The 12,729-nt window shown below is 37.0% G+C and overlaps 1 protein-coding gene across 1 annotated transcript in view; it reads right to left on the minus strand.

Moving 5' to 3' along the window:
• SLC4A8 (solute carrier family 4 member 8) overlaps positions 1-12,729 on the minus strand; it is a 1,419,216-nt gene that overhangs the window by 335,170 nt on the left and 1,071,317 nt on the right. Inside the window, exon 12 of the mRNA XM_044082169.1 lies at positions 7,702-7,876. Coding sequence (XP_043938104.1) covers positions 7,702-7,876 — 175 coding nt within the window. The remainder of the gene's footprint in view (positions 1-7,701; positions 7,877-12,729) is intronic.

Below are 12,729 nucleotides of genomic sequence, written 5' to 3' on the forward strand. Positions count from 1 at the left end.
CAACAATTCTCGCTCTGGCTTAGGCTGTTTGTGCAAAAGGTCCCATTCTTGTTCTCCCACTTTATAAATGAAATGCCTTTTGATCGATCTAGCTATCTATCTCATACCATGTGTTATGCAAGCAAATGGCATAGTGATTATTAAGACCCACAACATTAACTTTGAAAAATCATTCTACCAAAAAAAAGCAAAACCTCTCTTTCCTCATGAACTGATTCATTAAAAACAGCCTATCACCCTTCCAAAATCTTCAGTGATCCTTTTATGAACCCCCCCCCAAAAAAAAAAATAATAATTAGACATGGCAGTACTTCGGGATTATTATTCTTCATCAAAAGATTTCCTTTCATTTCATGTAAACTATAAAACTGTGAAGGTATTAACCCAACTCGTTTTTTTTATTTTTAGAAAACTGTACCATAACTAAAAACTGAGGTTAGACAAGTAATAGCAATAAATGTACTACTTCCTAGCCTGAAACATCCATTGTCTATACTTGATTTGCTCTCTCTCTCAATAACATATTTATTTAATAAACTGCATAAAACAAAATTCTTAGATTTGTTCACTTAGAAAAAGAGAAAGAGAGCGAACATAATTTCAGAGCTATAGAGCTAACTGGTGGCCAGTAATGCTAAAGGACACTTTTATGCTCTACAGAGTAAGGTTTAAACTCCTTATTGAAAATTGCTCTTTCGAGATCTAGAAAATATGCAGCTAAACAAAGCCTCCACATCCTAGGCAACTAATGGAAAATGCCTTTTTAGAAATTGTCCTGTCAAGATGGAATGCTATGCCACAAAAAATTTGTAAACATAATTTACAGCAATTTAGGAAGATGATAGTAAGTGCAAATGCTTTATTGGCACAGGATAAGCTTTTCATCATCTCCTCTGAGACATCAATGCATAATCACCAACAACTCTGAACTCTGTCTGAACTCTAAGAATTATCCCATTACAATAAAGTGACATCTATACTCTACATAGTGTGAAGTTACTTATTGCTATGATAGTGTACTTGTAATTTCATGACTGTATTCTTGCATTCAATATTTATTATCATAATTACACCACTTATGGTTTTAATTGTATTATTCTTTAAAATATATTTTTGTACATTGTCTTTGCCAGATGACTCTGGTTGTGATGGATATGGGTCTAATGAGCAGTTCACTTACCTGTTAGCAAATGGTAAATAAATATATAAACGAGGAATGCCACCATCCAAAGGTTTCCACAAGAAGGCAAGAAGTCCAATGAGAAAACAAACCAGGTAGAAACCACCACGATGTAAAAACAAAATCTATTTATTAAAACTAGAATAACAAGCGCTTTCATGTGTATCAAAAAACACGCTTCATCAGGTTTAACTAGAAATTCCAAATGAGACTTTTTATACAAATCCAAAAGCTATCAAATTATATAATTAGCAATCAAAGCAATGCAATTAAACAATTAAAATGATAGTTACAAGTTTAATTTAACTCTTGTAGCACAGGGTAAAAATTCAATGCTTGAAACAGATAATAGCACAGTCTCTATTATGTTGACATAAACATAGAATATAAATATATTAATGAATTAATAGGCAATCACCTCATACTTATACAATGTAACATGAAGATATAAAACAAATAGATTCAACAAAATAGTGAATATTTTAAGAACTAGTGAACAGAAACATAGACCGGTAAAACCAAATTGGTTCATACTGGTCAATGTTCACGTGCCATTAGAACAGGCTTGATGCTGACAGACTGATTCAAGCCAGGCTCGAGATGGGCTTTCAACCTTAAGATCCATCTCAATTCAATAGTTTCTAAATAATTCATTGCATCACCTCCTCTAACAATTCTATCTATAATTTGTAAAACCCTAAAGGTGAAACTATGATCAGGACACATGACTACATGTTTAGCCAAGGCATTGCATGTGCAATGTCATATATATGGTTGCACATTCTATTTCTCAACCTGCGAGACGTCATGCCTACATAAAATGCGATGCATGCTGTGCAGGTAGCCAGATAAATGAGGTTAGTACTGTCACAAGTAGCATGAAAACGTGGTTTAAAAATATACCTAAAATGAGGATGATAAAAACAATCTTCACCATTTATATATTTACACATGTTGCATTTATTACATGGGAAAGTACCATGCCTTAATGTTAACCTCTCTATACTACCAATAGAAAAAACAGTTTTATCAACACATAATAATCTCTTTAAGTTTTTACTATTTCTATACCTGAAAGAAGGTATCGTTCCCAGAAATTGGGAACATTTATTATCTGTAAGTAATATTCCCCAATTCTTTCTTATAATGTCAGTAATGAATCTAATATCACTGGTATATCTCGTAGTAAAAAATACCCTATCATGTCTACGATGGGTAGTATAATTAGAGCTTGTACCAAAAGGCTCTAAAAAATCAAGATGTTCCACATCACTGGTCGTAATGGCCGATGCTGAGCAGCCCAAACCACGTAGTGTGGATTTCGTATAACCTCTATCACGGAACAATCCTTCCATATAATCCAGCTGTAGCTGTCTATCGTGGGGGCTCATACATAGTCTAGAAATTCTCTTAAACTGGCTCTTGACAATATTCGGAAAAACCGAACGTGGATGCATGCTATTAAAATGTAGTATAGCGTTCCTCCAGCAAGGTTTCCTGTAGAGATTGGTAAAAAGGGAACCTCCTAAATCCTTGGAGATTGTTATATCAAGGAAATGCAACTGATGTTGAGATACTTCTATAGTGAACCTTAAAAAATCAGTAGTGGATTCTAAGTAGCTGACCATGTCATATAACAGATCTCGACTGCCTTCCCAAACAATCAGCACATCATCAACAAAACGTCTATAAAGCAAAACATGTTGGAAAAAGGCACTATTAAATAAATGTGCACGTTCCCAATAATGCATAACCAAATTTGCATACGAATTGGCACATGGGGTGCCCATAGCTACACCCCATGTTTGCGCATAAATATCGTTATTGTACAAGAACACATTGTTGTTCAAAACTAAGTCAAGGAGGGCGCAAAAATTTTTTATGACTGTATTCTTGCATTCAATATTTATTATCATAATTACACCACTTATGGTTTTAATTGTATTATTCTTTACAATATATTTTTGTACATTGTCTTTGCCAGATGACTCTGGTTGTGATGGATATGGGTCTAATGACCAGTTCACTTACCTGTTAGCAAATGGTAAATAAATAAATACTTCTGCAATGACTTTTCTTCTCTTTGGTCTTACTGCAACTTCTGTATTATTGTTGACAAGCTAGGAACTCTGCTAAGGTCTCTGAATTAAAATTTAAGTGAAGTCTTAAGGAATGTTGTATGGGGAAGGGGGTCAGAAGTCTGATTTTTTAAATATAGTGAGAATGGATTACAGGACAAGTGTATGACTCACTGAGTATATATCAACTTGAGAGATGAAGTGATCCAGGAAGAGGCTGGTCTTGAAGAAGGACTACTGAAAACTTTTGACAGATGTCACTATTGGATGCATACAATAAGACATCATATTTTAACATTCTGGTTAAGCAGCCAGTTGTGAAGGCCTGCTACTATTACCTTGCACTACTGGGGACAACCAGCCATGTAAAATATATTAAATTTCTTTAGCTTCACATTAATTATTTTCAGCTATTTCTGGCAGGATATTCAGGAATCCTGCTCTAAGATATAATAGCACTTTACTTAAATAAATGGTGCCTTTCTTCAGGACAGCACATTAAGCCATCAAAATGATGCCTATTTAACTTAGCATTACACTGTATCATATATAATTTTTCACTTAGGCCTCAAAAGAGGGAGCAACGCACAAGAACTATGCTAATACATATAGCTAGTACTAGAGGCATTATGATAAATGAGAATTGTACCAATCGTCACGCTACTTACTTTCTATGAATCTAGATTTTGCTGTTAAAAGAGACTGGTAACCGGTTCACTTTGATTGGTGTTAGAAGAAATTAGTATACTTCAAAGGTTGTTATTAGGGCAATGAATATTTAGCTTTTTTAGGAAATAATTTCACTAAATTTAAGAGATAAACATGCAGACATCATTACAGAGTGACAGATATAATTGTCTTGCACATGATGGCAGATTAAATATATAGCTAAGGAGAACTGTATTTTTCAGAAGGCATTCATTGTGTGGAGGATGCTAGTCACCACTAGAACAGTTCATGCACGATAAACTGCTTCATACTGAGGATTCACAACAATCACTCACTTAAATATAAGCAGATGTTACACCAAGTAAATCTAACATTTTTTTTTTACTCAATGACTGATAAAAAAAATAGGTAACAGATTAAACTGCCACACAAATACGATGATAATACTCAATGCAAGTCTACAAGAATACCTAAATTGGACCTACTTTATCACTGTGGCAGACTAAACTAGTACAAATCGCCTCTTACATAGTACTTATCTATAGACTATCAAACTACAAAGAGCTCAGTTTTGGTCTCTACCTGGAACACTAGGATACATGGTTCTATGAACAGACTATCAAAGAATGTACTAATAGAAATTCCTTATATTTTTGACTGGTCTGTGATCCATGTGTGAATGTGTTTGTCTTATGCATGGTATATAGAGTTTAGTACCTGCTGCTGTCCAACGATAAAGTTAGCATGCTTTGTGATATATGAATATACTGCTAGAAATAATATACAGCTTTGAGTTTAACAACTGATATGGTTTAAATTTATCACACAAATCACAATTCTGCACGCTGTATGATATATGTTGTGGTCTTTAGCCATCTATAATGACTTAAAAGAATTTTAAAGAAAGATATGCGTTTCTGAATTTTGATGTCAGTCTTTACAGCAGGATGAGCTATTTGAATGTGGCTGTTAAAAAATGGATAGAGAAAATGGAAAAAAGAAATGGCTATCAAGGATACCAGAACAGAACCCGAATACTGAAAACTATGAATGCAACTCTAAAACTGTATACGTGGAGAGATATAAGAACTCAATGTACAAGCTGAACAGTTTGTGAATAATATACGTTTGGGCTGTGTAAGAGCAGTGTGCTTCCAATGCATACTACTAAAGAATGCTGCACTGCTTAAACACAGTAGTCTCCTGTAGAAGTGAAGAAGACTTCCCTTTCTGGTGCTTCTTGGTGAGGCCAAGAACCATAAAATAACTGAGAAGCCAGTGGTGAGAAAATGAATAGCATTCACAAAAACTAAGGTGGAATCTCAACCTGTATATTATGAAAACAACTAACATTGTAACTCTGTTGTTTATGCCCCAGCCAGTGACAGCTTTGGCATATTAGTCTAATCAGAGAGGCTAGACTAACAGTGATCCACACTGCTACCAAGATGGTTCAGTTAACAAATCTGAGATCCTCACCAGGAGCAAAAATACTAGACTCCTCACCTGATAACAGGCCTGGGAGTGCTCTTTACCAGTGACTGCGGGCTGGTTGGATGACTCATGTTGTCTGACCAACTTCAGCCCTGTGTGTAGTCACTGTGTGGGATCACTACCAAAAGGTAAAGGTTGCAGATCAGGTGTGAGGTCAATCAATTCAAGCAAGAATGTGGTGGATTAAGACAGACTGCACTCTAGTACTGGACACTGGCTCTTGGAACATGCTTTGCTACTTTTCTTCAGGGGAGGATTCATAGGTTGTAAAAGAGGTTGAAAAGTACCAACTATATGGACAGCACAGTGGTTAACGTCATCACCTCACAGCAAGAAGTTCTCCAGTTTTATTCTCAACTGGAATGCCTTTGATGTGGAGTTTGCATATCCTCCCTGCATTTGTGTGGGTTTTCTCTAAGTACTCCGGTTTCCTCCCACATTCCAAAGATATGCATCTGCAGCATTTCTCCCTGGGCATCTGGTGAAAATAGGCTCTGTCCTAGTAGGACTTTCCCGGTCAACAAATGTTAAAGAAATAAATAAAAAAATAAACTAGATTTAGTTTGCGTTGGCTCTACACACAGTATTAGTCCTGGAACCAGACTTCTCAAGTGGAGACGGTCTCTCTCTCTTTCTCTGTAGCTGACCTTCAGGAAAGGCCTAACCAATGTACAGGGATCCTCATGTGTCCCTGTATGGGTGCTGTTCAGATGGTGTTTCTGTCAGTAAATGGGAGGGCTGTCTCAAACTGACTGATTCAAAGGAAGGAAAACTGTCTTGTTTTTCATTCTGCACTTAGTTACTACTCTGAATATTCAGCTTTCTTAGAGATTATGGGTAAAATGCTCACAAGAGCATCATCCATCAATTGCTACACTGTTCTAATGGGAGACTGAAGTGCTCATATGGGGAAATATAGAGGTGCTTGGGGGGGTATGATTAGGAGAAATGACACAATAAATAATGCACAAAGAAGGAGAAAACAAAATTTAAAGAAAACCTCTGTCAAGGCTAGATAAACATCCATGCTGTCTCTAACTGAAGGAATATTGGATGTAATTATTCAAGGTTAGTAAAATATTACACAAGGCAGAACTGAAAAAAAAAACATTCACAGATGTGGTCACAAAGAACCCACAAGCAAGATAGGCTGATTTTATACTGGTTTCAATTCCAAATATGCATTTCAGTTCATCACCGTCAGACAGCCCCACATACAAAGAACTGGTTTTAGATCTGAATACTAATGACTTTTTTTGAAGAGTCTAATAATTTCATTTTATGGATCTTTTTCTTCATGACTGCAAACACTTGTGTGACTGAATTACATACAATTAGTTTTTTTCCAGAGACACTGCAGAATGTTACACTAACACATCAATTAAAACTTTGATTCGTTTTTCTTCCTTTTGTCTTTTTTTATTTAAAGAAAATGTCACAAGGCTGCACCCATTTTTGTACTACTGGAAATACACATATTACAGAGTTTGCAGAACTTAAATATAACTTTACAATCTGAAATAAGAAAGAAAAATATGTTGCATTTTAAATCAGTTTCTGTACGCTGGCATCACACACATATTACTTACACTAGTTTACCCCTTTTATTAGTGCAACAGCACCTGTGAAGACTATGACTGCTACCAAATGAGTCTCCTCCAGTACTGGAGATAGCATAATAATCCCTAAGGTCACAATTTCACTGAAGAAAATGAAAACCAACCACTAGCCACAGAACTCACTCACTGTGGTTTACAACTCGATATGCTGAACAGCTCTCAACTTCTTGGCACAAAAAAATCTGCACAAAGCCAAAAAAATGGGGGGAGCAAAACCCCAAAAACAGGGACAAATGTTAAATATTGTTCTTAGAAAGTTACTAGAATAAAAAGACATGTGTCATCATCCATTTTCTGAAGGATATGAAGTCTAAAACCCAAATGCCTGTCATTCTTTAGTGAATGCAATCCTAACAGATTTGCCACAAAAATCCAGAAAACCATTTTTTTTGAGGAAGAGACCAAAAATATGATTCAAAAATCTGGACAGTTGAGAGGAAAGATATGCTGTCAGACTACAGTGTCTTTCATAAAGAAAAAGAGGGCAAAATGAAGACCTGAACTAATGACATTAGAAAATGCTAGGTTTAAAGCCCAGTGGGTACTTCAGATATATATTTCTGAATGTTTTTAATTATAAAAGAATGCTGTCACAAAAAATACTCTATAATTAGTGTTTACATTGGCTGGTTACACACTTAATACATTCAAAAATTCTTACAATTCTTCCTTCTGTTGCCTCTCCAAGCAGTCCTCCAAATGTGATTACAGGTGACATGCAGGCACAGTACAGGAAAAGAAAAGAAGCTATACACTGCAAACTCAATGCATCTCTGAAATCACTCAAGAACCAGGGAGCCTTCCTCTTTATATCCAGAATTAACCCTCCAAAAATCCTGAAAGGAGTAAGAAATAAAAAACTCAGTGAAATAACAGCAATTGAGCATCACACGATACAATAATATAGTATATCTACATCCAAATAAATTAAAAAGACAATATACAAAAATTTACAATTCACAGCTTCAATAAAACATCATTGATTTCCACAGAGTTTGCTTGATTTTGGAGGTGGATATCTATATAATAAGGTTTATCTTTATTTGGAGACAACTAAGCTGTCTAATGATACTGAATTATTATTACTGTCACTATTGTTATTATTATTATTGTGACAAAGGGGGATACTGCTAGCACAGCTATCTGGAATTTTGTAAATAATTATATGCCATTTGTGAATATCAACATGATCTATATAAGATGCTTGTGTTACAACTGTATTAGAACTTTATGTCATTTATATATCAAACTGGTCTGTATGGACATCTGTGTTAAAAGGGTATTTTAAAAAGTGCTTGTGCTTAAAATGTAACCACAGTGTGCTCTAATGGAACAGAATAGAAATGTACATGCACTATTGTAACTGTTTAAATGTATATATTTTAACAGTGTAAACTGGAATACAGGAGGTTAACTTCAGAAAAAAGCTGTAATTAAATTACTTTATAGGCTAGGCCAGAGACATAATGTCTGTGCTGAAAAGCATTCTGTATTGTCCTTAGGGTGAAATAATTACTAGTCTTGAAATGTGGAGGAATGTAATTGTTTTATAACTTCCAGCATCTGCCAAAGATCTGAGGTCTATGTATTTTCACAGGTAAATGCTAAATACTGCCAGCTTCCAGCAGTGGGGGTTTCACCAGGGATAGAATCAGATGACAAAAAATTATGTAATTCTGGAAGCTATCCCAGCAGTAATATTTGAGGTATTATTTTGAAAACTCTCTGAGAGAGACAGGGCATTTTGTATTCTGTCTTTGACCTGACAAGAACCATTCACCACAACATCTGGCTTGTTCTGATGAAGTAAGTTTCTAGGGAACAGTATAATTCTTGGATATAGTCAGGAATATCGCAAAGCATAGTTCCAATATTTTTCTTTATGTATTTCAGACTGTCCTGCAATGTTGTTTTACATATTTCCTTTGATTTTGAACTCTGATGTCACTGTGAATATATACTGAGTATTTTCTTCTTCTTTTATTATTTAGTACTAAATATATCTAAACCTTTCATTGTGGCTGATCTGTCTACAGATATTTAAGTTTTGAGAATATTTGCATATTTATTTGGTGACACTGGGTGGGCCACTCCTAATAGCCTTGCTCTTGGCCATTTGTATTATTAATATTACACAGTAAGATTGGACACCCTCTGTTATGGGCCTTAAAGTAGCAGATAAGAAGTTGGCTGGTGGCAGTGATAACTACCTTATAGTCTGGGCAAAAGGGGGCATGGCTAGTAAACATGTGCCAGCCTTTCCCAGGTGTGTGTGTGTGTGTGTGTGTGTGTGTGTGTGTGTGTGTGTGTGTGTGTGTGTGTGTGTGTGTGTGTACAAAACCTGAAAGAGTGTGTGTGTCAGCTACTTGGGCAGGGACACGAAGCACTGGTTGGACAGGGAGGGTGCTGGAGTTCTTGGCCACTCAGCTGAGATCTCAACTCTATAGGTGTGCCAGTGGGGAATCTTAATGAGGATCTGGAGAAAGAGGAAGAAACCAGCCCCACACTGACTATGGTCTCTGTGTGCTCTTAAGGGAAATTGCACTTGATGCACAGAGCTGCATCTGGAAATACTGTGTGTGTACTTGTCATCCTCCCAGTGTATATCCCCCATGTTGCCAGTGGTGAGGATTGAGGCTCCTTGATTACTGGTGCAGTGGTGAGTCATCACAATAATCAGTGTCATTATTATTATTATTATTGTTATTGTTATTATCATTATTATTATTATTATAGCCTTTATCTGCTATCCTTCTTGAATGCTACAATGAATGTGATGTCAGGTTGCTGTTGTCATCATCAACTTTCTGTTTTCCAATTTGACATGAGGTCAAGGTGTCACATCTACATTAGTAAATATGACCAAATCACCTAGATCCAGTTAATGGCTGAAAATGATCCAGTAAGGATCAGTCCACTCATTCAAACACCAAATATCTATATAAATAAATGTTTGACATACCTCCCTGTACATCTTTTTTATACATTTGAACTGATTATTTGCACTGAAATAAACAGTAACAAAGGCAGATACATACACCAGCTGCAACTATTGCACTAGCAGAAAGACAGAAAGAGATTAAACTGGACAATAATATCACAGAACTGGGTTTGTAAAAGGCTCTGGGTCATCACAGAGCCAGTAAGGCAGAGAAGTAACCAGCATAAGTTGCCAGTTTTCCTTCTTAAAAAAGGTATAAGGGATTTAAGATCAGTGCTGACTTTAGATTTCTTCCATACTACTCTGATGAAGATAAGATGTTTCCACATGCAGAAACATCTAATGTGGGCTACTAGAACTCCTTTCTGTACACCCTTCTAGTGAAAACTGAAAAATATGAACTAATGTAGCCATTTCATGGCCATCTAACTTATCAGTATTTGCTTCATACTTCATGCATGGACAGCCATAAACACAGCCAGGCAACCTTGATGAAAGATGATACTACCAAAGCACATTTTTCTGGAAAGAGGCCTAAAATTAAGGTGCTGTGGAAGCCGCGGTGGTGCAGTGGTAGTGTTGTCACCTCACAGCAAGAGGTTCTCCCGTTTGATTCTTGGCTGGAGTGCCTTCTGTGTGGAGTCTGCATGTCCTCCCCGCAGTTGAGTAGCGTTCGAAAGACATGCATGAATAGGCGTGCCTTCATTGAAGGTTGGGCGTCGAGCTGGCACCTCGGCACTGTAAAAATCTACTGTCAATCATTAGTGGACCGGTGTTGCACTGTAGCGACCCCTAATGGGAAAAGCCGAAAGAAAAAACAATTTAGAAGGTAGAAATGGAAGCAGGAAATAATAACTAAGGCACCTCAGAGCTATTGCCTTAAGAAATGACATCTGGATTGGGGAAGACTGAAAGTGCAAAGTAATCATGGATACATAGTTGTGTGGTATATTACTGCCAAATATACTATTTAGCACTTATTTTTTTCCTGCCTACAACTGTAATTATGGAAAATACTCCAGAAATAAGTAAAACTGCATGTGTGAGAAACTAGGGGATACCTATACATATAGATATATATGATAGATGGGAGTATGCCATTTGATCTAAAATCCAGAATATGTAAACAGAACTGGTCTAAGCACATTTCATCTAACCCAGCATAACTCAAAAAATAAATAGATAAAGCAGAAAAAAAATTATGTTATGTTGTCCTATTTCATCTTCGTGCTTGCTGGTTGGGTTTGGAACCGAGCATCGGTTCTGACTTGGCTGCATACTAAAGCTCGAGAGCTTTCACTGGCTCAAGGCAACAACCTATCCCAAGATGCCTAGGGACTGTTACCCAGATCTCATTTGCCACTTGCAGCTTCAGGATTGCTTTTATGCTGGCTCAGGCTAAATGGATTTTCTTTAACTTTTTGTGTGGTTGTTAACTAAAAATTAGGTAGTAGAATAATTTTTTTATATTGCTATATCTTGAGTGTTCCTTGTTTTCAGTAAAGGTCCTTTCCATTCTTTGGTTTTGGCTTTGTGTGAGCCATCATTTTCTCTCTTAGGCCTCTATCTAGCGCTGCCCCCCTCTTAGGAATCCATTTAAGTTAGAGGATTCCTTTCTTCTCTCCTTAGCCCATTTTTAGTTAGAGGGCTCCCTTTTGTTCATTTCCATGTTTAAATTAGAGATGTTTCCTCAGATTAGAGTAGTGTGTTGTTTTAGTTAGAGACCCTCTTCTAACTTTCTTTCCCTCTTCTTCAAAAAAAAAAAAGAAAAAAGAAAAAAAAGACAAAAAAGAAAACTTGTTTCTCTTTATAGAGTAATTATTTTTGTAGTCTTGGCAGTCAAGTGTATTTCCTTGCACTTGAGTGAAACTTTTACTAAACTTGGTGCCTTTCACTGCTGGTTGTGAACTTTGGCTGATAGTGACAGGATGTCTAAAGAGACTAAACAGTCCGGTTTTAAAAAGTGTGATTCTTGCACACAAAAAATGCCAATCACTGATGGACACACTAGTTGTGTGTATAGCTTAGGCACTGTCCACCTGCAGGATTCCTGTTCTATTTGCCATGCATTTAGTTCAAGGGTCCTGCAGGAACAGAAAAACAAGCTAAATCTTCGGGGTTTGTTAAAGGGGCCTTTTGATTTGGCTGTTGAAGGGACTCAGGCCTCCAAACCTTCAGACAATTCACCCAAAACTTCAACTCCAGCTTCTGAGTTGTTGAAGAGACCTGAAAAATTGAGTTCTTCAGATCTGAAACCTGTCTGTTCTGAAAGGAAAAGTCTGCATCGGTTCCACTTGCAGTTTTGGAACCATCTAGTGGTCAAAAAAGGAGCTGGTCACTATCCTTGGATCTGATTCATTCGGTGCCACAGTCTCCTTTACTAAAATTGGTGGCAGGTAGCCACAAGTCCTCCCATTCCACTCGGTCATCCAGGAGCTTTTCAGATGATGATGTGGAGCAGGTGTTTAGAAGTTTGCTTTGTACTCCGGCCCTGACAAAAATTCTCACCAGCGTAGCACAGATGGTTGTGGAGCTGACTACAGTAGCTCCTTTATCTTCAGTTCCTCCTCCGACACAGTCGAGTTAAGAGCCAAAGTGCCTGGAAATTCTAGTGGTGGAACCGTCAGACCTGAAAGCCATTCCCAGAGTTTTTGTGCTGATCTCCGCTCTGACCACTTCGATGCTGTCATCCATCGAGGGATCTGGGGGCCGAGACTCCCTTGTCAGTCCCGGGGGGACGGTTGAACC

The sequence above is a fragment of the Protopterus annectens genome, chromosome 9.part0 (genome assembly GCF_019279795.1).
Source record: "Protopterus annectens isolate FY-2018-M chromosome 9.part0, PAN1.0, whole genome shotgun sequence".
Lineage (NCBI taxonomy): Eukaryota > Metazoa > Chordata > Ceratodontiformes > Protopteridae > Protopterus > Protopterus annectens.